This window comes from Monodon monoceros, unplaced genomic scaffold (genome assembly GCF_005190385.1).
Source record: "Monodon monoceros isolate NGI ecotype Baffin Bay Population unplaced genomic scaffold, NGI_Narwhal_1 Super_Scaffold_1, whole genome shotgun sequence".
In the NCBI taxonomy this organism is placed as follows: Eukaryota; Metazoa; Chordata; class Mammalia; order Artiodactyla; family Monodontidae; genus Monodon; species Monodon monoceros.
In genome coordinates this window covers 78,575,241-78,601,796 of record NW_021703765.1, presented here as the reverse complement: position 1 = coordinate 78,601,796, position 26,556 = coordinate 78,575,241, and the positions used below count along the sequence as shown (strand labels likewise).

General features: G+C 39.1%; 1 protein-coding gene across 1 annotated transcript in view; it reads right to left on the bottom strand.

Moving 5' to 3' along the window:
- Positions 1–601: 601 nt before the first annotated feature.
- PPTC7 (PTC7 protein phosphatase homolog) overlaps positions 602–26,556 on the bottom strand; it is a 38,704-nt gene continuing 12,749 nt past the window's right edge. Inside the window, exons 2-6 of the mRNA XM_029229932.1 lie at positions 15,482–15,661; positions 10,247–10,445; positions 7,211–7,334; positions 5,545–5,674; positions 602–4,449 (exon numbers count right to left, since the gene is read on the bottom strand). Coding sequence (XP_029085765.1) covers positions 4,391–4,449; positions 5,545–5,674; positions 7,211–7,334; positions 10,247–10,445; positions 15,482–15,661 — 692 coding nt within the window. The 3' untranslated portion in view covers positions 602–4,390. The remainder of the gene's footprint in view (positions 4,450–5,544; positions 5,675–7,210; positions 7,335–10,246; positions 10,446–15,481; positions 15,662–26,556) is intronic.

Sequence of the window (26,556 nt, the reverse complement as noted above, 5' to 3'; positions counted from 1 at the left end):
GCTTACACTGGTGACCAACACTGAATTTCACATATTCCTAATAAATGCAGATGACTACACGGAGAACATTTATACCCGAGAGTAACTGTAGGTCTCCTTGCTGAGGATGAAGTTTCTGGTTCGCTCATTGAAAGTGGCCAGGGCAGTCTCAGCTGTGAAGGCATCATCATCATCAGTAATCACCTAGATGCAGCACTGGTCTGTAAAAGACAGTTACACTGTCAAATTGTATACAGTTTGGATTTTAGAATTTGGATACAGAATGCTAAATTTAAATGACACCAGATTTTTGTTTGACTTCACGTATCATTTAGAAGATGCAAAAGGCTTCTCAGCTGGGAAACCATCTATATGTTACATTCAATTATTAATCCAGTTTGACGAATTTTTGAGGAAGCTAAACTGATGTAGTAAATGAGCTGGTGAAAAAGAGCCTTAGTGAATAAACTAGTAAAAGACAGAAATGATAGCTACAAAGTATGGAGTCACTGCTAGACTGACTAAGAGGCTTGGAAACGAGGACCTGATAGGGACCAACAAAATCAATGTCAAGGGCCAGTGTCTTATCTTGTTACTACTCAAATTAAAAGGAGTACACAGATTAGTATAAATACTATATTTATTAAATATCTTTACAGTTTATTTAAATGTATTTACAGAACTATTCCTGCATAAGTTATACTTCAGACATCCAATTCAGGTCACTGCCTCTTGGGTAAGACAAATAATGATAGTCTCAACAGAAAAAAGCAGCTCATTAGTATACACAAATTCAGACTTGCTTCATTATTTAGCCATCTTTGCCACAAACTACCTGCTTACAGTTAAAATTTTGACATGGACACTGTCGATTTTTAGTTGAAGTTCAATTTTGCAAAGAATTTAATTTTTTTAAACAATAGAATCCAAATGTTTTCTGTTTCACATTTTGTTTTATAAGCAGATTTTGTTTTTTTGATGTTGTAAAATTTGTTAAATGCAAAAATGTGATAGTTTCCAGGAAAATTGGATGCTGTAGCTTCTACCAAAGATAGCTGGTATAAGGTGACAAGGAACCATGAACTTAATCAGAAGTACAAACATTTACAGTTCTAGCCTATCTTGTTTACAATCTCCAAAACGCTCAAAACTGACTCAGTGAATTCCCACAATTACTGCCTTGTTACATGATGTGGTATGTTGGTGGTACTGAAGGCGGTACTGAAGGCTATACTATTCTATCCAGAACGAATGCAACCGATGTGATAAGACACTCGCCCATCATGCAAAGCTCGAAATCTAGTTTCTAATCTAGTTACAGCCCAACTCCCAGACATGCACACCTGGAATGGATTCTTTTGTGATTTAGTACCCATCAACCATGTCAAGCCAGTACAGTAATTCAGGACAAGTAACTTGTTTTCCCCACCTCATTTCTTCTTTCAGTTTTTAGGAGCCTATGGACTCTACTGTGTATCCATTCGGTGAATTCTTTTTTGTGCGCAGGCAGCTTAAGTTCACAGGAAGAAATAAGGTTCTGATATGTTTAGAGTGCACACTTTAAAACAGAACAAAATAAAAATTTCAAGCATGTGATAAAAATATTGATCTTTATAATACAGTATTGCTTTATAAATATAGATGGAAAAGCTATAAACTTTACTGGTCTTTGGTGCATCCAGAGAGGGATAATTTGCCATTTGTAAATTAGAAATCCAAATTCTCTTTTGTTATAAAAGTCCACTACGTGAGGCAAATGTATCAATATGTATGTTTATACTGCTTGATTTAAAATACAATTAACACATCAAGTTCAGAATTAGACCCACCAAGTGGTATATCTCAGGCACACCCCACAAAGACTTGGGTCCTGTGACATGGAAAATTCCAGTATGGGTACTACACAGCCTCTGACCACTGACAGTGGAAGGAAAGTTACTTGTTAAGCAGCACTCCAACAGACCCTCACAGTCATAAAATTAAGTGCATAACACGAAAAGGGCAGGGGAAAAAAAGAGAAAATATTTTGTGTCCCAAATCTACAGGCCAGGTCCAAAGTCAGTTCCCCTGTGAAACTCAATTCTTGTCCCACTATTTTCAACATCCCTGGAACAAACAACATTGTCAATTTCTAACGCTCATTTCTCAAAAAAGACTAAGTTGATTAAATGAGTTGTGTAAAACACCATCAATCTACCTTTATGAAGACTGTGTTTGATGGGTTTAGATGAGTGCAGAGAAAGCCAGTGACGTGACCAGCACTGCTCTTACCTGGAATTAAATGTATGCATTGGAAAATTAATACAAAATATATCCAGATCATAAGGCTCCATACCTCTGACCAGAAATAATTAAAAACCCAACAAAAGAACTGAAGTTGTCAGCCCAAGTGTAAATGTATTCCTTCCAACAAAACCCTTCTGGATGCAACTTTCTTTACTTTTTAAATACACAGAGACTGCAAATAGTTTGTGCAAAATAAATACCCCGCCACTTGCCACTCACGCTTCTGTGTTTTATCACAGCACGATGGATTCTCATTATTTAAACAGAGTCTCTCTCCACCCCCCGCCCAACCCCCCATCTCCTCTACCAAAGAATTGTTTTGTCAAGTTAGGGTAGTTAAGGCATTCTGACATGTAATTAAAGGTGATTCAAAATAGATATCTAACATTATGCCAATTTAGGAATAGTAGATAAATTACTGAACGGCTTACAAATGAATAACTCATTCTTATTATAAATGAAATGCCTGTTACAAGCATGATGCACTGAAATATAGTAATGACATGTACATGGTACATGTTAAACATTTTTAAATAAAACAAAAGCTTGACAGTTACTCAAATATACAGTACAAATTCACAAAACAAAATCTTTTAAAACAAGTTGAGGTAACCTCAAACATAAGTTTTAATGCAATAAACCAGGGAGTAAGTATCTCCTTTAGAGAAAGAGACTTTCTATATTCTCAAGTAGATTCTCATTAGGTTTAATTGCATTCTCATCTATACACCAATGTTACCTGACATATATAAAACATGGCTTTAATTTAAGGATTTCTAAGTATATATATTTTTCTACCACGAAGTTAATGAAGGAAAAAAACTGACCCCAAAATATATATCTTTACAGCAGTCGACTTGTACACAAACCTTAAAAATAAGTTTGAATTTGCAGATAATGGAAAAACTGAATGTGGGGTAATTTTATAAGGAAGCTATACACTGCAAGATGGCTATTCGGAAACTGTAAACATTAAGCTTGATTCAGAAACCCCCTAAATTTCTGTGTAGGGCAAATGCAAATGTCATATCATCACTAGGAGTTTTCCTCGTGGACTCTTGTGCCACTGCCCACAGTGTTCTTTCCACGTGGACTCCCTGAATTTGGTACATGCTCTATAGAAAGCAAGGCTACTAACAACAGGTCTGAGAGTGAGAAAAGGGGTATAGCGTGACCATCAAAGGCCAACAAAATTCAAAGTTAGAGCTGTTCCATTCTCAACCCATCAGGCCTATGGGCCTAAAGCTCCCACACAGGGGCATCATATCAGACAGCTGGGAGGAATTTCAGCTGTAACATTAAATTTGTAGGCTTTGAGGAATTTATAACCTTGAATAATATTTCCATTAAAAATTTTTGGTAAGGAGTCTCCCCAAACCCCCCTGCAGATCAGGCCACCAGCCTCTGATATGCAGTAACCAATAAACTGCTGAAACTTTCATCACAGGAGCACAATTAATCATCTTTTAAAAACCATGAAACATTTGCATACATAGAACTAAACTGAATTTTTCTTCCAACTTGTAACCAAAAAAAAAGCTCCCCGGATCAAGATTTTGTAATCCAGAACAATGTTTTAGAGCAAGATTATAAGCCCCTGAAAAATAGGAGTTTATAATGAAAACATAAAGCCACACCCAATCATAACACAGACTGTATAGTACACGTGTAACATATCTTTTGATAATATATAACGTATGTTTCTAGTAGATGTACCATAACATACAATTTGTGTTAGACTTTTAAAATCCCTTTAACACATTCTAATTTTGAATTCACTTTACCAATATTACTCATTTTCAATACTTCAACTGTTTTTGAAAAGTAATAGACATTTTGGCTTTGAAAACCTCCATCCCATCATGGAAAGGACAATGTGAAGTGAAGACCAATCTTCAAATCTTGATTCTCTTCAAATGTTGCTGGCAGATATGAGCTAGTGAATGACAGTAGTGGTTCTCAACAAAGATCTCAATGGGGTCTCAAAAAGACAGGCAAAAGGCTTACATCACTGGCCACTGAGATCAGTAGCAAAGAAACATGGTCCTGCCAGCAGGATCAGCACACACGGTAGGGGAGAATTTGGGATGATGAAAGGAGAGGCAGGAGTTGACACCTAGGTGAGTCAGTCTGTATACTCAGCCACTATTGAGAGAAGGACAGTGATGTCATCTGGCTTTCCACCTAAAATGAAAATGAAAACGTATTTATATATTTTAAAAGGAAAAGTCAATACAAAATGTAAGCCTAAATAAATAAGTACTAGGAAACAAATACTGATATTTCAGGCAGGTTTGGTTTGTCAATATACTCTGGCAGAAAAAAGGAAACAAACCATTTGATAAATAGTTAAAACGCACCAAGAAATTACATGTAATTTAATTGAAACTTTTTAAAAAAAACCTTCCCTGCTCCTTTACAACAGCTCTGTTAAAATGGCCACCACCACATCCTCTGTTTATAGCAATCATAATAAAGACAAAATGTGGCTAAGATTAATTCTGCCTGACAAGAAAGTTACATGTTATACCCACAATCCTAATTTGGACAAACATATCCAATGTTTTGAAACTAGTAATAGTCTTGTATTCTAATCTGGCAATCAGCTATGGCATGTGCTTTTTTCTATTTGAGTATTTCCTGGACAGCTAAGAAATGCTTTACATATCATAAGATTCTACCAGCAAGAAACTGACCAACTCTGCTAGTTCTGATATGCTAGTACCAACATGTCATCTGAGCTCCAAGACTGAGCTACTTGGCCTGCTCCCAAAGTTACATATCGCTCAGTAGATAGGAAGACTCTTTAGGCAAGGACAGTCTAACATTACTTCCATCTTCAAAATCTGCCATGGCAGTTTGGCAGGCAAATACTGTCAATGAGTCCCACAAAGCCAGAGGAAGGGAGAAGTGAAATGTCAGACTCATGAAGGGCAGAATGTTTAAACTGTTAGGAATGTCCAGGCAGAGCTCGGAGGCTTTTGGGGCTCAGGTCCAAGCAGTGCAGTGGCAGCAATAAAGGGCTTCAGGTTCCACCTGCCTCTGCAGCCAATTAAATTCAGTTCTGAAGGGCACCTCTGTGGGGAACACATGATGACATGCACTTGCTCTGTCCTTCAGTGTTACAGCCTGCTGACCTTGCTCCCACGGGCTCACAGCTGGGAGAGGGCACCTCAGCAGTCTCACCCCAGTGCTGTAGTTTGCCTCACCCACAGCCCAGAATGCTCCCATCCTCTATGTCCCCAGTTAGTCCCTATGACCTTCCTAAAGAATGCTTACCTCTCACATTCAATCCATTGTCACATGCAAACTGTGCAAAAGGTGACATATAATTTGGGTCATAGGCCAGCTCATGAGCTTGCTCAGCAATGCTTCTTGCCGTCTGTTGTATACTCTCATAATTTGAATTCTAATATGAAAACATGAGGGAGTTATTTTTACCATAATGCCTCACATGATTTCTGCACACAGTAAACATCACTTGCAAGCATCGCTTTTTAAGACAGTAACATTTATCTAATCATAGTTTCCACCATTTAAGTTTTATTCCAATTAGAGAAGACAATGAAACATTATACCTCAACTAAAATGAATGAGATCACCAGTGCTGCCTGCATAAGATGTCAGTTAGAAAGTCCTTTGCATGGACTTGGGTCCTGAAGTTTGAATTTTCTTTCTTTTTTTTTTGGCCGTGCCATGCGGCATGTGGGATCTTGGTTCCCTGACCAGGGATCAAACCCACACCCCGTGCAGTGGAAGCGTGGAGTCTTAACCACTGGACCACCAGGGAAGTCCCTTGAATTTTCATATTTGTTTTTTTTTCCCACTTGAAATTCTTAAGGCATTTTTGCTAAAATGGGATGGGGTTGAAAGGGCGGATTTTGATAACACTTCGGGATGACCTCAAAAGCTTCCTTGCTTGGGAATGCCCCCCTGGCCAAGCATAGTGTGTTCTCCAAGTAAGGGCTGCCAGTTGCCCTACTGAAAATCCCTCTCTATTCTGTATTCCTTCACCTTGCTTTATTTTTCTTCTTCTTATTTACCACCACCATTATAGCTATTCTTTCTTTCTCTGTATTATCTGTCTTCCTCCACTAGAATGTAAGCTCCATAAGGGCAGGGAATGTGTCATTTCTGCTTGTCATTCTGTTACCACACAGAGCACAGTGCCAGCACGTGTAAGCGCCTGACCTTTACTAGGCCCCACAGACAAGGCGTAGTGCTAAAGGTTTCTAATGCATGGTCTTGGTTTATCCTTACCAAAACCCTACAAAACAGGCCTTTTGTACCACTCCACCATTTTACAGGTGAGGAAAATACTGCTTAAAAAGTTTAGAAACTTACTCAAAGTCATACTGGTTAGTGGTAAAAACATGAGAAAAGACTAATTTTCCCCAGAGTCAGTACTTTACAAAGCCAGGAGAATATGCAGACTGGTTTTCACTTCCTTCCACTCTCTGTATGGGCCAAATCTGAACAGTTTCTTTACTGATGACAGCTCAGATCACATCAAGGCCCCTAGCTGCCTGCTGCCCTTGGCTGCTGCCTTGGCTGGCTCTGGTATGATGATTTCCTATCTTTCCCAGCCTGAACACCTGCTGAGTTTGCTAGGAGAATAAAAAGTGAAAAAGACAACCAGCAACTAACACCATTAAATACCATTAAAATACCATTAAAAACACAAACAAGAAATCGCCCATCTGGACTTTTCCTACCTTTACCACCCTACTAAATAAAGGATGAGAAGCCTCTTTTCCCCTCAAGTTCTCCAACTGTGAATATTTCTATCTACAACTGTTTCAAAGATTAGAACCATTTTTATTTTCCTAAATTCACAAAATAGTCCTTTCCAAAACTACAAAAAGAGATAATGCAATTGAATTAATAAAAATCAGCTGCCCAGAGAGGGTCACTGTTTCCAAAGGCTAACCTTTGAATTAATTACCTTTAACTTTTTTAGCTCCTGAAGGATCATATAATCAGGCATGTTGTCAAAGAGTCCATCTGTCGCCGTCAGGATAATGTCTCCTAACTGGACATCAAAAGATGTGCTATCAGCGGCGTCCGGGCTGTGACAAGGACAGCGTAGGGACAAAGTTAACAGAGCCTTTTAGAGATAACTGTTAAAAGTTTCCAATGGGAATAATGCTACAATGTAATGAGGCTTTAAGGAAAACTAATATATAGTAGCAGTCAATAATAAAAACCACCGTTCTGCAATTTCTAACCTTGAAAAAAATTAACTGAAAACTCTGATACAAATATTTCAAACGCTTAACTAAAACTATCAAGTAAAACTGAGTTTGATGATTAGTCTCATGTGGTTTAAAAGGCGGAAGGGTTCTTTTCTGAGTCAGACACTAAAATGCCTCTAAAATCCTGGTGGAAATGAGTCTTTGTTTCCTAATTCTGTAGAGCCAAATTCCATCCTCTCTTATTCACTTTCCACTCATCAGTTTCCCTGCAGGCTTGAATTTGGCTCTCAGGAGGCTGTGTTATAGTGGAATAACTGAGCACTATGGAGGAGAGCATGCAAATCCTATAAGAATTAATTCATATGAAATACCTGCAATGGTATTTCTTACTATAATACTAGTAATTACTAGTATATTACTAGTAATACCAAATTAGTATTACTAAGTCATACTTACTCTGGTAGAGTAAGGACTGTGTGTCTCCCAGGGTTTACAAAGTGCTCATCATGTACAGGTTACTTATTTATTAGTGTGCCTGGCACACAGTAGGTCTTCAAGTAATATCTAATGAATGGAAGAAACAAAGTAACTGACGCTCCAAATTGGGGAAAAACTCATTACTATATTGTTAATGAAGAGAAGAAGGTACTTTGTGTGTGTGTGTGTGTGTGTGTGAGAGAGAGAGAGAGAGAGAGAGAGAGAGAGAGAGAGAGAGAGAGAGAGAGAGTGAGGCGCTTCTGCAGAGAATAAATCTGGCAGTGGCTGCCTCTGAGGACAGAATGTGTGGATGGGGTAGGGACAGAAGCTTGATTTTTCACTACATCTTTTTGTGTAAAACTTTTAAAAAGATATAACAAAACAGATATAAGAATGGGGGGTGGGGGGAACCACAGGTGAGGAAATTTCTAGTTTGTCTTCTCTTGACTGAGGAAAGCAGCAGCACATCTAGAAGTTCTGTGACGGGCTTTTGGCAAGGAACAAATTAGCTTTCGCTTACACAGTTATACAGTAAACATTTTGTAAGAACAGCTACTAAAGGAAATCTGTAAGTTAAGCTTAAAATAATATTTTATAGATAAGAGGGACTAATAACTAAGGAGATAACATGCAGCTGGGAAACAAAAAAGACCAAAAAATAAGAAAATTAAAAAAAGACTGTAAAACTGGTAGAAACCAGGTCGATTTCTTCCGTGGAATAAAGAGAAACAATACAAGACATTTCACATTTGCTCAGTCTTTGGAAACTAATCAGATTCTAGAAGTTTAGATTAATGACCAGGTTGGCACGGAAGTTCTATTTTATGCTGAGGTTTTTCTTTCCCCAGGAGTGTCCTTTGCTATTCTGTCTGTGAGAGACTCGCTGCCATTGGACAGATCGTCCTCTTCTCCCAACACTCCCACCCATGAGCTTGGTGTTTCGCCAGCTGCAGTTTTGCCCATTTTGATTGAACATACTGTGCTGCTGGAAACTTTTGACTGCACTGAAACACGAGCTGAAATCACATGCTAGCATGCTGCCTCTGGGCTCCAGGGGAAGCAACCTCCACCTCACTGGCAGGCCAGGCCAAGTGCTGTCCTGACCAGACTGTCCCAAAGATAGCGTGTGAGGTACAGCAGGGCCGCTCTAGCACTCAGAAGCCAAAACAACAAGGATCAAGTAAAGGAAAATTAAAGCACTGTTCTCCAAAAACTGTTAGCTGAACTTGACATCTACGAACGCCTTGGGGTTCTGAGTTCTCCCCACTCCAACAGGGCTAATATTGATGTGCATTACAGCCAACTGAAGAAGGGCCTATAATCAAATTTTCTTCCAATTATAGTAATCTGCCTTAATCTGAAAGTAAAAAACTGCTTTCCTCTCTCTAGGAGTCAGCAATAGACTTCAGATGGGTAATACTGTACTTAATTATACAGTATGCTCATTCCAGTTTAAAAGATGGCAGTAATCATCATTTTATCTTAGTTTGGACTTAAGATTTGGCCCAATAAGAACTATTAAATAGAGACAATAGGCACTTGCTAGAATGCTTCTACTTTTACAAAAGGTTCATTACCCATTTAACCACATTTATGAATTGCCAACAATGTTTGTGTCAAGCCCTGTAAGGCTGTTAAAGGCAGTGAAATCTGAGACTGTTTTAGTGTTACTCTGTACTCTGATCTTAGAAAAGATAAACTGTAAAAGTTGATTCAAAAAAGTCCTGATTTTCCTGGAAAGTTCTTGACAATTTAAAAATGAACTGAGAGAAGGTATCAGAAGAAAAAAAGAACAGAACACATCAAGAGCACCATCAGACCACCTGAGTCCATTTCCTGAAAGTTAATTTTGCCTGACAAGTTTTGCAGGGACTGCAAGTTCTATTTGATGCATATTATAGGAGGCCCTGAGAATCAGGAAGTTATTCTGATAAATAAAGCAGATGTCTGTCTGCATTTTTCCCTAATAACGTATGCAAAATCTTGTATAGGCAATGGCACAGACAAACAATGACTCATTTCTCCAGCACAATTTAACAAATACAACTGTATGTACCATGTGGTCTTGGTATGAAAAACTGATATTCTGTAAGCCTGAAATAGTATTTTCATAGTCTTGTCAAATTATCAGGTGTTTATCAGAATTCAACTTGGCTGAAATATCAAGTTCAAGCACAGTATCTTTCGATGTCAGACTAAAAGGTCCTCAGTGTGCCTTCTTTTCTCACATGAGAATGGAAAATGCCTATCTCCAACACTGTAGTTAAGGGGAATGGGAAGGAACCTGTTGGTGAGAATGGGGAGATTACCTGTCACTCAAGACGACTCCCTCGGCTTCAGGGGGTGCGATTGAGAGCTGGAACGGAGTGTTGAAGTAATGCTGCTGTTCATCTGATCGGTGCACAACTTCACCACCTCTGACAACCAGAAAGCCTGAGTCGCCCAGGTTTGCTGTGTGCAAGCGGTGGCTAGTTCTGTCCAGCACCACGATGCAGGCAGTACTGCTACCTAGAAACAAAAATGATCTCCATTTATTTTCTCTTTCTAGGCTGTCTCTGCATACACATTTTTATCATATCGCCCCAAAGAGCAACATGCCATAATTTGAATCTCCTTTGCCTAAACAGGACCTTTCTTAGTTATGGCTCCATATCAATGTCCGTAGTAACCTGATGAGGATCAACGTGACGGGGAAAGAAAACAGGATTTATACTATGCATAGTTACGTGGGCCAGTGATGACTTGGATTCTTCCACTTGCAGAGATAGGAAACAATAAAAATGGCTGTTATTTAACCACATTATTTCAATAGTGCTATAATCTATCTCAAATGCTCAAAAGGATGTTGTTGAGATATTAAGTTTTAATACTTAAAATGCCAGAAGGAGCATGTTATGTTTCCAAGACATTTCTCATTAGTCATAGGCAGAAAGCCTTCTCTGTGAAATTCACTAACATTTAAGACAAGGCACATAACTACAATTTTAAACAGAATTTCCATCTGCTGAGGTCATGAAGAACTTTTACTGAAGACTGACTCACTATGAAGTAACAAGACCAATTTTCCCAGGTAGCTTGTGGAATCAACCTGTTCACTTTACAGAGACTACCTGTTCAGAGAGAAGAGACCACATTCCAAGCAGAAGCTTCTGTGTACCTTTGCAGCACACAGCTCACATGACCTTCCCCACACTGAGGCTGATAGTACAATTAGTGAAAGTGCTTTCAATTGCTAAAATTTCAACCTATGCCCTGAAATATGTGCATATCCTTTGATCTAGCAGTTCTACTGTGAGGATTTATCCTAACAAAATAATGTGTTAGCTATTTGATAGCCACTAAAATTGTGTGAGAGAAATATATCTGAAAATTAAAGATAATTTAAGTGAAACAAGTGACTATTTTGCCAGAAAAATGGCAAAATAGAAAAATGAGCAGTTTACCAAGAAATAAATGTAAATGGTCTGTAAATATATTTCTAAAAAATGATCACTGCACTAGTGTAGGAAACATGGTCACTCTCATTTCACAGTGGTAAGAGAGTAGAACTAAATAACTTTTCTAAAGGACAATATTGCCCTGAAATATGTGCATATCCTTTGATCTAGCAATTCTACTGTGAGGATTTATCATAAGAAAATAATTAGAGATGCAAACAAGACTTAAGTACAAAAACACTGCATAAGATCACAAAGAACTGGTAACAACCTCAACATCTAAAATTAAGGGACTGGGGACCTCCCTGGTGGCACGGTGGTTAAGAATCCGCCTGCCAATGCAGGGGACACGGGTTAAAGCCCTGGTCCGGGAAGATCCCACATGCCGCGGAGTAACTAAGCCTGTGCACCACAACTACTGAGCCTGCGCTCTACAGCCTGTGAGCCACAATTACTGAGCCTGCCTGCCACAACTACTGAAACCCGCGTGCCTAGAGCCCATGCTCCACAACAAGAGAAGCCCGCACACCACAATGAAGAGTAGCCCCCGCTCGCCGCAACTAGAGAAAGCCCGTGTGCAGCAACGAAGACCCAATGCAGCCAAAAATAAATAAATTAAATAAATAAATTTAAAATAATAAAATTGGGCTTCCCTGGTGGCGCAGTGGTTGAGAGTCCACCTGCCGATGCAGGGGACACGGGTTCGTGCCCCGGTCTGGGAAGATTCCCACATGCCGTGGGAATCTCAGCTCAGCGGCCATGGGCCCATGAGCCATGGCCGCTGAGCCTGCGCGTCCGGAGCCTGTGCTCTGCAACGGGAGAGGCCACAACAGTGAGAGGCCCGTGTACCGCATTAAAAAAAAAAAAGGCAAAAAGAAACAAAATAAACAGGTTGTGGAACCAGCTGTGTTAAATCCCAGTGCTCTATGATTTTCTAGCCACATGACATGACCGTGGGCAAACCACTTATTCTCTCTAGGCCTCAGTTTCTTCCTAACAAAATGAGGAACAAAAATGCCTACAAATCTACCTCACTGGAGCTATTGTGAGCACACAGTAGATTCAATTCCTGTTGTTATTATTCTATGGGCAAAGAAAAAAAGTCAGGGAGTATAATCACTGAAAAATTAACAGTTTTCTTAGTGGATTATAGGTAATTTAATTTTTGTTATTAATTTTTCCTTAGTGAAAATGTGTAACTTAATTTAAAAACACTTAATCATTTGTGTCACTGTAATGTTCAGAAATTCTGTTTCCTTGTTATCTACAGTATATGCATGTGTATAAACTTGACGCTTTAATGCTAAGCTATCTAGTCCCTACCCATTGTCAAAGAAAAGAAAAACATGTGTATTGTAACTAACTGGCCATGCTGTCAGAGAACCTACTCCATAGCTTATATTAGAGCTAAAATCACCAATTACCCTTCCTTCCTAACTCAATGCACAGAAACTCCAATCATTTACGTCATTAATAGAATCACCACACAAAAGATCTTCTGAAAGCTGATGGAATTAATTTAACTGAGAACAAAAAAATGACAGATGAGTAGCACAGCCTTGAAAACTGTGCTGCAGGAAGGACTCACATTGACTCATTATTACTCACTGACAAATCCAGGCTATCATTTTGCTACCCTTGTGGCAGTAACCCACTGCGTTAGAATCAAAATGGTCCTCATGAGTGATAGACAGAGCTTTAATATGCAAAGCAGCTCCAACGAAGGGAAGCTCAGCCTTACAGAATCATCTGGGCTCATAGTGTGTAAACTCCTCTGCCTCTTCAAATTACTGATGCGTACAGCGGCTCAGGCCCTGGTAGCCTAATACTGGGAGAAGAGCTCACCATTCTTACGTGTTTGGAGAGGAACAAACTGGCAAAGAAGAAAAGAGTGCTAAGAACAACAGTGTTGAATGTTCTGACGACTGAGCAATCCAGACAGGTCCCTGAGCAAACCCCTCACGCTAACATGGAAGTATTTTTATCACCTGGCCCTTATTCTGTAAACTACCACTAAGCCTTTTGTGCAGCAAAGAAAGAAAGGGATAGCCTTACTGGGATTAACCCCTCAAATTCTTAAGATATGTTGGCTTCATAAGACCTAAATCCACTTAAGGGTTTCTGAAGAAATAATATGTCAACAATTAGCCTGTGATGCCAACCCAGATCTAAAAGCAGCTAGAAATTCTCAAGAAATAAGTGGTTACAGCTATCAGCTTGCCCTTTATATTGGAATTATGTTATAGGCTTTTTAGCAATGGCAGAATTTTTAAAAAAAGGATCACCTAATCTTATAAAATTATTACTTGCAAGTATAGCTGAGGTTCAGTAAAACTCAGCAGCCTGTCTTTGCCAAAATATGCTTGAGTTTTAGTTACAAATAGCTTAGAGATGTGTAGATAAGGTAAGAGAGAAGTGTATATGTATCAAACATGGTAACGAAGGATTATTTCACTGTGTTTTTTAGGAGAAAGAGGTAGTCATAATATTCAGTGCAAGAAAAACTCTTATATGTCCTTAAATTTATTTTATTAAGCTCTCCCAGTTACATGAAGGTGAATAGGGGAAAAAGTAGGAACAAGGAAGAAATACAGCAAAAAACAAAGCTTTCAAAGTACAAAATCAGGATAGGTGTTACAGGTTTTAACAGGTTATTCCAAGTCACAGTAATTTAGTAAATGCACTGTGGGGTGCAGGGTGGGGTGGTGTTGGCAGAAGACTCAGGCCCCTGGTATCCCTGTCTACAGGTTCTTTTGTTAGATGGCACCCTGCAATGTTCTCTTTTCCCTCAACATGTTTCTGAGTATTGCAAGAAGCTTTAAGTCATTGCTTTTCATAAAAAAGATTTATCCAGTTAACATATGAAATAAGGGGTCAGAGGTTAAGTGGTTTGCCCAAAGTCATACGGCAAGTTTACAGAGATGAAATAGAATATAGGATGTTTCCCGGTATCAGGCAAGCTCAAGATTGCATGCCCAAAACAGCAAATTAAGACAAACCAGTATATTGAAACTTCTAGACAAGCTTTCTCTTCAGTTAGAAGGAGAACAAGCTAGTTAATCACAGCACAGAGAAGACAGAAGATGGTAGCATGATGAAAAGTACCCCTTCTTACAAAGGTTTTAAACTGAAGGCAAAATTCTACAACATGGAGATCTCTGTTAACATTGAACATTGAGGGCTGATTTTAAATGTGCATGGTGATTGGGAGGGAGGCCTTCTAGTAACCAGAAAGATGCTTGCAGTTAGCAGAAACTTAATAACACCCTTTCTGAGAGCCTGCTTAGAAGGCTTGGGTAAGTCCCCAAGAAACCATTTAACAAACAAATGTAGAAGCTTAGCCAAAGGATGCTCCATTAGCATACCAGAAAACAAACACTGGGTATTAGTAAATTTTCTAATACAAGATTAACAGGGATCTACACAGACTAAATGTTAACTGCTAGTAGCTGGGGAGCCAATTTGCAACCTGAACTCACAGGTAATCAACTGAGTTTTACATGCTGGACCTATCCCCTTTCTTCCTGCCTGGGAGAGAATCACTATCCCAATTATACAACCACTTGCTTTTCTTTCTTCTTTTATCATATTTTAGAATCCCTAAACAATACAGTTTTACTTGTTTATGTTTCTGAATTTGAAATATATGGAATCAGACTGTTAGGTGATATTCTGCAATGTCCTCTTTTCCCTCAACAACATGTTCCTGAGTACTGCATGCAACCTTAACTCGTTCCTTTTCAAAATGCGTTTTTCTACTATAAATGGGCTTTTAGGTTGTTCCCAGTTTTCTGCTATTATAAATAATGTTACTATGAACATTCTTGTACCTATGTTTTGATACACAGATGTGCAAGAGTTTCTCTAGTCTAGGGTAAAGACCCAGAAGTGGAACTTTATTCTGTAATTCTAAACTGTTTTCCAAAGTGGTTGTATCTATTTCAAGCAGTATTATGTATTCTGGTGTTGCCCACAGCTTCTCCATCAAATTGCTTAATAGGAAGAGCCTCAGAAAAAGAGCTGGGCTGGTAAGTGATTTTCTTGGTTTTGTTGTTAACCATCTCCTGGGCTTCTTTAGAGAGGAAAATGCATAGGATATCTACTTACCAAGCAAAGGTACTTTATTTTGCAGCAACTCACAGTAGCTTGTGGTGAGGATTCCAATGGGATTACTTGGGACGAACCGTCCTTCTTTCACTAACCGTTCACATGTCCGCATTAAAGTCCCTGAGAACTGAGACGGATCAACTCCATAGTCTCTCCATCCTCCTACACCGTCTGCGACCCCTAAAAAAAGAAATTTACATTCAAAGGATATTCTTACCAACGTCTCAGGAATTCTTACCCCCGTTTTCCTAATACTAATTTTACTACATACTAGTACATCTATTTACCCTGAAATTCAGAATAAAAAGTGCTCAGGTTTAATGTATTAAACACTAATACTCCTAAGCCACATTCTCTAGTTAGAATCTGATCTTTCATATATTGATGAATAAACACGTGAGCTACCACAGGGTGGCATTGCCTCCCAGCCAAGAGTTCGATTTCAGCAGGATTTTCATCTTTGTACAGAAGTATTTGTGTTATTAATCTTTGTTGTATTTTATAGGAATGAAAATGGATTTTTTTAAAAAAGTGCTGATGCTAGTGAGAATACAACTGAGCCAGAGCTGTCCATCATTAAGAATACCAAAAGCAGCAAACTTTTAACTTCAAATATTGGTCAATAACTGTGAAAGAGAGAACAAAATTAAGAATACATCCCACCCCCTTTCCCTCCTCCCTCTGAGACAACCTCTATCCTGTACAGGGCCGCACTGCCCAGTATAACAGCCACTACCACACGTGGCTAGCAGGCACTAGAAATGGGGCAGATGCAAACTGAGAAGTGCTCTAAGTATAAAACACACACTGGATTTTTGAAAACTTGTTAGTATGAAAAAAAGGGTAAAATAGCTCATTAATTTTTATATTAATTACATGTTGAACTAATATTTTGGATATAATGTGCTAAAGAGAATACATTATTAAAATTAATGTGACCTGTTTCTTTTTTTTAATTAATGTGAATATTAGGAAATTTAAAATGACATGTGTGGCTCACATTATATTTCTATTAAACAGCACTAGTATAGAGATTTTTCACGGGTCCATAGAGCTGCTGATGAGTTCACAGTCTGCCTAAGACTCCTTTATCGAGAGGAAACTAGTGCTCAAGAAAAATTAGACATCAAAGTCAACACCATACCATCTCCTGTTCAATCCCTTGCAACACCAAGCTAGTTGTTCAACATTAAAATCAATTTCTAAATTCAACAGTCTACTAAATTCAAAAACTGTGAGGTTGTTTATTTGAAATTCAAACTAAACTAAAATTCAAACTAAAATGTCAGATATATACATTATTAAAATTTTAAGTGACCACAAATGAAGCTTTCTGGAATGACAACTATAGTTGTTTTCAAAATAAAAGATCCGTGAACAAAAAAAAAAAAAAAAAAAAGATCCGTGAACAAATGGGAGAGTTAAGCTTTTTACTTCATACTGTTTTGTATTATTAAAATTTTATTTTTATAATGAGCATGTATTGATTTTATGATAAAAATATTAATTAGGGAATTAGGGAATTATATAATTTATATAATATATAATTTATATAATATATAATTTATATAATTTTTAAGGCTATCTGAGCATGAAACATCCTCCCCACATACACATTTACATTTTTTCTTCCAGTTTTATTGAGATATAATTGACCTACAGCACTGTAAAAGTTTAAGGTGTACAGCATAATGATTTGACTTACATACATCATGAAGTGATACCACGGTAAGTTTAGTGAACATCTATCATCTCATGTAGACACAAAATTAAATAGAAAAATATTTTTTTCCTTGTGATGACAACTCTTAGGATTTGCTGTCAACAACTTTCATATATAACACACAGCAGTGTTAATTACATTTATCATGTTGTACATTACATTCCTAGTACTTATTTATCTTATAACTGGAAGTTTGCTCCTTTTGACTGCCTTCATCCAATTCCCTTCCCGTATTCCTGCCTCTGGTAACCACAAACCTGATTTCTTTTCCTATGAGTTTGTTTTTAAGTATAATTGACCTATATTTACATTTTTTGTACATTCAACTTTCACACACACTTCAAAGAGCATATTTGATGCAAAAGTAGGAAAGTGCTTATATGTATCCCTGAAAAACTGGCTTAACATGAAATTAACACATTAAACTATTTTTCTGGTGATGGCACTTATCAAGCAGAAATGGAACACATCCTGAAAAAATAATAAGAAACAGAATTGGAAAACAGTAAAGAGGTTGACAAATAACTTACCACTATTGGAGAAGCAACTTTCCTCACCTTTTGTGACCAACCAATGGGCAAAATTTCCCTTTTTTTTTTTTGGCCATGCTGCGTGCGTGTGGCATGTGGGATCTTAGTTCCCAGACCAGGGACTGAACCCATGCCCCCTGCAGTGGAAGCTCAGAGTCTTAACCACTGGACCGCCAGGGAAGTCCCAAGGCAAAATTTCACTTTAGGGCAATTCCAAATTAGTTGGTTAGATGATATGATGTCTGCGATTTGTTTCAAAATATTGGGGGGGGGGTGACAAAAGAGTAGATGAAACAAGACTGGCCATGAATGGATAACTGAAGTTGAATAATGAGAGGTACATTCATCCCTCTACCTTGATGTATATTTGAAATTTTCCATTATATAAAATTTAAATAGTAATAATGATAAGAAGAAAGATCCTTCTGCCTGCTGTGTGGAGAGCAAAAGCAGAAAAGGGAATAAATCAGGAGACTGTCTCAGTAGCCCAGTTGTGAAATGGTGGCAGTGCAGTTAGAGTGCAGGGATTTGGGATCCAGTGAAACAAAAAGACTCACAGGTACACTGAACGGGGTACAGTGAGGGTGGGGGAAAGAGAAGCATCAGGGATGACTGAGGCCTACCCTCCCAGGAAGAGTATCATTTTTTGGTGCTTTTCAAGCAGCTGTAAGGATATCTAGAAATTCTTACAAAAATTTAAGGTAGTTTAATAGGAACTTCTTTTGAGGAATTCTTACGTCACCAGGGATAAGATTTTACCATGATTTAAATGCAACAATTTGTGTTAAAACACAGAATGCAATTATAGTCCTTGCAACTCCATCTGATGAATCATTCATTCTTCTCAAACTACAGTTTGCTTGAGGAAAGAATTTCTTAACCAGTTTCTGATCTAAGAGCCACAATTAACTTTAAATACAAACTGGTTTCATCTACAAATATCCTTCATAAGAAAACCATTAAAACCTGAGATAATGTTGAGAGCTGATCCCGGCACTCACTAAATAATCTGTCAGCAGGTTATAGGGTCTGACCTGGCACAGCCCTTCAACATTAATCAGATTTCTCCCAGAATAGAGGTAACCTTTCAGGCACCTGTTTGCTCTTATATGGGAAAAAGAACACAGGCAAAACTCCATTGGCCAAGACTCTTTAGGGGGGAAAAGAGATTCAAAAATCATATAAACTTTTCAATAAAGCTGTGTGAAAAAAGTCTTAGTATACATACATAATTTACTTACAAAGAACAAGTTATATAACAGCAAGAGTTATATTTGGGATTAGAACCAGGCTAAAACCAGAATAACCTACATTTGAAACCTAGTTTAATTCATATTAGGCAGTTATTTCTATAAGAAAATGAATATTTCCTCTCTTGCATAAGGAAAAGCTTCAATCCACAATGGAACAGTGGAACTGATCCAGATATAAAGGGAAATTTCATTCAGAGGTAAAGAAAACAACTGTTAAAGGAGAGATTGCTTCAGATCTCGAAGATATCAAACAACAATGGATAAGAATATCCCTAAGAGCAAATGGAGGCTACAGTGAATACTAGGAAACAGAAGCTGAGGGAGACATATCCTGCCTCCGGGAAGCTCACCTTCTAGTGGGTAGCTACACTACTCACTCATGGGATCTAGACAAACGGCTCTCACAAATGCTGCTACAGAAGAGTCAAGAGCAAGTGGTTAACGCTTATGGGGCACTACGAGAATGGAGCAAGCTTTCACTAGGAAGTGGCATTCAGATCTGGCCCTGGAAGGTAAGTCAGATTTCCTCAGGCAGGGAAGAGTAATTAAAGGAAAAGAACGGCAAATTAGGTGTGGGTGGGGCTTGGGTGAGTGGGGAGAAGTTGAAATATGCAGGGCAGGGGCTGAAGCTGTGGGGTGCCCAAAATTGCAGTCCAAGAACTTTAAGCTTTATGCTATAGACCTGTGTTGTCCAATACAGGAGCCACTACCCACAGGTGGCTATTCAGTTTGAAATGTGGCTAGCATGGATTGAGATGTGCTGTTAAATGTAAAATACACTCTGGATTCCAAAAACGTAGTACCCCCGAGATTGTAAAATGTCTTAGTTTCATGTTGAACATACGTTTTAGATATACTGGGTTAAATAAATATATTAATTGAAATTAACACCATCTGTTTCATTTTACTTTTTTAAATGTGGCTACTAGAAAATTTAAGATTACATATATAGTTTACAGTATATTTCTACTGAAGAGCACTGCTCTAGACAATAAAAAGTCACAAGGTTTCTGGGTACAAGTGATATAATCCAATCTATATTTTAGAAAAATAATCCTGACAGCAGTGGACAGAACGGGTTCAGAGAGGTAAGAGGTCAAGCATCAGCTGCAAGATTTTAGGTTAGAGGTAATGAGAAAAGTAGAATAGACAAGCACTGGAAATACAAAGGACATAAAGACAAGACGGCTCTCCATCAATACATTTTATATCAATAGGTTTCTGGATTTCAGGAATGAATATTGATTAGATGATTCCCCAGTTAGGAGGGGGTGAAAATGCCTTTAGAAGATACTGACTTCTGTCTCAGGTATGCTGAGTTTCAGGCACCGGTAGGGCATTTTTGTGGAAATGTTCTGTATGAAGTCAGGAACTAAGAGTCTGCACTGGGGAAGGCAATCAGGGCCAGTTCTTTGACAAAGGTCCAGTACTGACACCACAGAATGGACTGGATGCTCAGGGAGTATAGAGTAAAAAGTTTTAAGGACTTAAGGGGGATCTTATCTTAGGAACGAGAATTCCTGGCCAAACAGCTCACTTGCGATTTGCATCTTACTTCAGGCATCAAATTACAAACATAGATATAACTGATTAAGTTTAGGAAACAGCCAAGTAATACAATTTGTCAGAATGATATAATTTCTTTAGCGGTAAAGAGAGGTGAAGTTGAAAAAGGTGGACTGAACTGGAAAGGCTTTGAATGCCAAGATAAAGAGTTTGCACCAATATAGAAGCTCTTTCATTTAACTCACTGTAATCACCTTATGTCTCCATTAATAACATTCTGTCAGCACACGTCTAGCTTAAGTGTTTCCTTTGACCTAAAATCCAATTAAAACCATTATTAGATTAAGATAATGGTTACATATCTGAAATAGCTGAGCAAAAAGCTGAGAAGAGACTATAGGGCACAGAAAATTCCTTTAGTTGTACCATTTACAACTGAAAATGTCAAGTTTTATGAAGTGGGAAATAGCCAACTAGAAAATATTTATATTTATGATTTTTATAAAATATTTTGCTAAGTTTTCTGTAGATTGCTTTTCTAAAGTAAAGAGCTAAGAGAGAAGGAGAAAGAGTAATTCTGGTGTTATCTCCCATCATTTAAATATATTTTTTTATAGGAAGAAAATTCTTAGAGTAACAATTTTCATTTTTCTGATTAATACTTTTTTGTCTTTGCCTTAGTTATAATCATATAAAAACAAAACTTTGATGTACTTGAAAAAAAATCACTTAGCTTGTTATTAATGCAGAATTTTACTTAATAGCTTTATTCTAACCAGAAAATTCAAGGAAAAAAGATTTGGTAAGTAAGCTGAAATTGTGGAAGCTTAAAAATCCTCCTTCCAACTGCATTCGGCCACCTAACTGTGTAGCTGGCAAAAGGCTCACCTTGAAAAAGATTTTGAACTAAGCGATCATCAGCCTGAGTCTCTCCATCATTATCCATTATCAGCCATCAGCATGAGGCTGCCGTTCTTCTTAAACTCTTCTTACTACACTCATCTTCAGATTGACATGCAATTAGTTACAAGACATTTTCCAGAAGAAAGTGATACCAAAAAAATAAATACTAAATTTCAATTTTAATATAAGCATCAGTGAAGAAAAATAGGTAATTTGATTTTATCCAATAGCTCTGGCAGAATTTCAAATACTAAGTAGTACCCAAAGGTAATATAGAGCTTTATTCCTTGCATCTTTGATGATCTCGAAGCATTTTACATTGAGCCTCATACTCTCTCTAATGAAGTAAGACGGTTCTACAGGGATTGTTTTTCCATCAGTGAAACACATCTCCTATCTACTAGGATGGGTACCTGATAGTGAACTGAAACTCCAGAGGAGAAATTGAGTAAGAATCTGGCTGGATCACAAGAGTTGAATAATAAAAGCAGCAGGAGACCCTCTGTACTCAAGGGATAAGGATATCTGGTTTTACACTTTCTGCAGCGAGCACTCGTCTGACAGGGAACTGGTTAGGCAGTATCTATTGCAGTGCTACAGCCGGCTTCTTTTCAGATGCCAAGGCTCTTCTTCAAATACTATAGTCTAGTGGTCTCAAAGCCAACCTTATTTGTCTAGGGGCATCACAACATGAAGCATTATAACTAGAGAAAAATGAGATCAGAGTATAAACTCAATTTCTATCAAATGGAACAGATCACACTTGTATCAACAATTCTGAAGCCTCAACTATTTGGGCATTAAAAACACTCCCCTGCGCAAAAAAAAAAACAAAAAAACACTCCCCTGTGATTCAGGACTGTGAGATGCTTCTGCAGACAATCATCCCAACGGGAACAAAAAGAAGGATTACTGGAAAAATGTATTCAAAAGTTGATTTATTCAGAAAAGTACAATTTGCTTTGACTAACACTCCTTTCAGTTCTCTAGAGGTGAAATTATATAGATTATCACGTTCTTCCTGCTTTAACAAGTGATATATTCCCTTTGCAAGAAGTTTCCCCAAAATAACCACTACACATTAGTCCCAATGAAACCTGCATCTTCTAATTCTCCAGATACCAAGTCTACGTCAAGAACTCAAGATCTTGGGCTTCCCTGGTGGTGCAGTGGTTCGGAATCCGCCTGCCGATGCGGGGGACATGGGTTCGAGCCCTGGTCCGGGAAGATCCCACATGCCACAGAGCAACAAAGCCCATGCGCCACAACTGCTGAGCCTGCGCTCTAGAGTCTGTGAGCCACAACTACTGAAGCCTGCGTGCCTAGAGCCCGTGCTCTGCAACAAGAGAAGCCACGGCAATGAGAAGCCCACCCACCACAATGAAGAGTAGTCCCCACTCGCCGCAACTAGAGAAAGCCCGTGCACAGCAACAAAGACACAATGCAGCCAAAAATAAATAAATAAAATAAACATTAAAAAAAGAACTCAAGATCTCTAAGCAGAACAGCTAACTCAAAGCTGAGGCAATAAAGCTGAAAGGATGGAAGGAAGAAAGGTTCAACCCTATGACAAAATGTATAAAAAGGGACACTTATAAGCAAAACTCAAATCCTGTTCAAGAAATAGTACTGTCCAGGGCTTCCCTGGTGGTGCAGTGGTTAAGAATCCGCCTGCCAATACAGGGGACACGGGTTCAAGCCCTGGCCCGGGAAGATCCCACATGCCGCAGAGCAACTAAGCCCGTGAGCCACAACTACTGAGCCTGCGCTCTAGAGCCCACACGCCACAACTACTGAGCCCACATGCTGCAACTACCAAAGCCCATGCACCTAGAGCCTGTGCTCCGCAACAAGAGAAGCCACTGCAATGAGAAGCCCATGAGCCACAACGAAGAGCAGCCCCCTCTCACCACAACTACAGAAAGCCGGCATGCAGCAACGAAGACTCAACGCATCCAAAAATAAATAAATAAAAGAAATAGTACTGTCCAGGACAGTTAATAAAACTCAAATACGGACTCAAAGCAGGAATAAATGTTCTATTTTATGTTTTAGAATTCTAAACAAAATAACTATTCCTTTCTAGCTTAGTAAACCTGAAACTACTTAATAATTAATCAAATTAAAATGCACACACATACATATGCACATTTAAACCCATTGTCCAGAATATTTCATTAATTAGAGACGGTAATCTCCAGACTACTCTGGGTAGTAGAAGACGATTAGGAAATGATAGTGTGAAGGCAAAGAAACTCAGTCAACCTTTTTAAAAGAAAAATGGTCTTCCTCTAACTTCCTCTAGCTCTTCTGTTTAAATACCAAATATTTAATGTGGAATGATATGTTTTGACTTAACTGTGGCTGAGGACCTTGAGTATCTTATAAAGTTGAAGGTTAAGTCACAGATAAAGGTCACTTCACTCCTTTCTGAGCTGCAACAGTATCTTCCTCAAATGCTAAATGCTGTCAGCAATGCTTTCTAGACAGGAGGAAGCAACAGACAAATCATCTGGGGGGCTCACACTTATTTTAAGATATGAACAGTAGAGACAGGGACCTTAGTGTGTTACAGAATTAAGGCCTTCTATTAAAGCTGAGGCTTCTGTTAGTTTTTAGATATTAGAAAATGTTACACAATGCCTAATAATTTAACGTTTAAATAAGAAAGTAACAGCAATTAAAGTCCAGCTATCTGATGTGTGTCTACTTGTACTGGCCCTGTAGGCTAAGAGAAAATTTTTCCTTCTATTTATAAGATTAGATCTAGAATTTCGGTCTTAAAGGTTAACCTAATATTTACAACAATTAAGCCATATACCCTGACCTAACCCTAAAGAGGATACTATTTTACCCCCTGCTTTCTCCACCCCTCTATAAAAATAAGAGCTGCTTTTTACTAAAACACCACCCTCTGGGAGAGGTCAAGTCACATGCAACCCTGGCACAAACGCTTTTTTAAAAAAAGTGAGAACATAATTCTTTTCAATAAGCCTGCCAAGTTAAGGTCTTCCCTGGTGGCACAGTGGTTGAGAATCCGCCTGCCAATGCAGGGGACATGGGTTCGATCCCTGGTCCAGGAAGATCCCACATGCCACGGAGCAACTAAGCCCGTGCGCCACAACTACTGATCCTGTGCTCTAGAGCCTGTGAGCCACACTACTGAGCCCGCGCGCCTTGAGCCTGTGCTCCGCAACGAGAAGCCACCGCAATGAGAAGCCCGCGCACCGCAACGAAGAGTAGCCCCCGCTCACTGCAACTAGAGAAAACCCGCGTGCAGCAATGAAGACCCAACACAGCCAAAAATAAATAAATTTTAAAAATAAAAAAGCTTGCCAAGAACTGACCCTTAATTTCTGAAAATTATATTTCCCCTATATATTGTTCAACTAAGTAATGACCTTTGAGGGGGTAGAACAAGTAACCTTTTTTTTTTTTTTAAGATTTATTTATTTATTTGGCTGAGTTGGGTCTGCATTGCTGTGCGCCGGCTTTCTCTAGATGTGGCAAGTAGGGGCTACTCTTAGTTGTGGTGCGCGGGCTTCTCATTGCGGTGGCTTCTCTTGTTGCGGAGCACGGGCTCTAGGCGCGCCGGCTTCAGCAGTTGTGGCACGCAGACTCAGTAGCTGTGGCTTGCGGGCCCTAGAGCACAGGCTCAGTAGTTGTGGCCCACAGGCTTAGTTGCTCCGCGGCATGTGGGATCTTCCCGGACCAGGTCTCGAACCCGGGTCCCCTGCATTGGCAGGCGTATTCTTAACCACTGCGCCACCAGGGAAGTCCTTTTCTTCTTTTTATTTTCCATACTTCCCCATTTTTCCAGTAATGAGTACATGTTGCCTTTATGGGAGAGATGGTAAACTATATGAATTCAGTTAAGAATTGCATTTTACACTTACATTCAATATTAAAGTTAGTCAACACATTTTATTGAACATCTCCTATATGCAAGACATGTGGTGAAAGGGAGCCAAAGGGATTTACATACAATAAAATATTTCCCGCCCAGAGGAACTTAAAATCAAGTGGTAGTGCGGGGAATTGGAGCAGCTTAAGATAAATGGCTATAATAAAACAAAATAAACATGTACCACTAAAGCCAAAAGCAAGGAAGACCAGATTACATCTAGCTAAAGGAATTAGAAAAGCATTCATGGAGAAGTGTCTGATTTGAGCCTGGAAGGATGAAAATACCGAGTTGTGGGGGAGGAGGAGGCTGAGGAGAGAGGCATTTTGGGCAGTTCCCTGCGATTTCGACTAATATGGATAAAGTACAAGTAATCAAGGCGGAGGTTACAGCTCTAAGAGCAGAGAAACCTCACCTCTAGGTAAATGCCTATCACACCCCTGCCACGAACCTCTCACCAGCAATTAGCCGAAACAATGCACTGCAGGAGTTAAGGTATTTAGGAGGTCCCCCAGAAGCAAAGGGCTGGCCTGAGGCCACCAAAGTTCCTGTGGCCTACCGACTAGTTCAACAGGCTCGCTAAGGCCTTTATGTGCTTTAATTAAGGGGCTTTGCTCAATTATTAGCCTAGGAATAGTTATAACTAAATAGTACTCAGACCCAGCAAAGACCCAGTAAAACAAAGTTTTAAATAATCAGTTCTGACTTAAAAGGCAGTGTACACACACTGGGCAAGGCTTTGGAGTCAGATCTGGGTTCAAATTCCAGCTCCAGGATTAGGATGAGGTGTACTAAGGGTGTCTTGGGTAGCTCTCTGAGCCTCATTATGTTCACCTGTAAATGGGAATAAAATCATGAACATCACAGTGCTGGTGTGAGGAACACGGATAATGGTGTTAAAGAGTGCCTCGTCACAGTGCTCAGCTCACGGCCAACATGCAATAAATGAGAGTTATGTCTCTCTTAAGGCCAGGGCTTCCCTGGTGGCATAGTGGTTAAGAATCCACCTGCCAATGCAAGGGACACTGGTTCGAGCCCTGGTCTGGGAAGATCCCACATGCCATGGAGCAACTAAGCCTGTGTGCCACAACTACTGAGCCCACGTGCCACAATTACTGAAGCCTGTGTGCCTAGAGCCCATGCTCTGCAACGAGAGAAGCCACCACAATAAGCCCCTGCACTGCAATGAAGAGTAGACCCCGCCTGCCGCAACTAGAGAAAGCCTGCACGCAGCAACGAAGACCCAATGCAGCCAA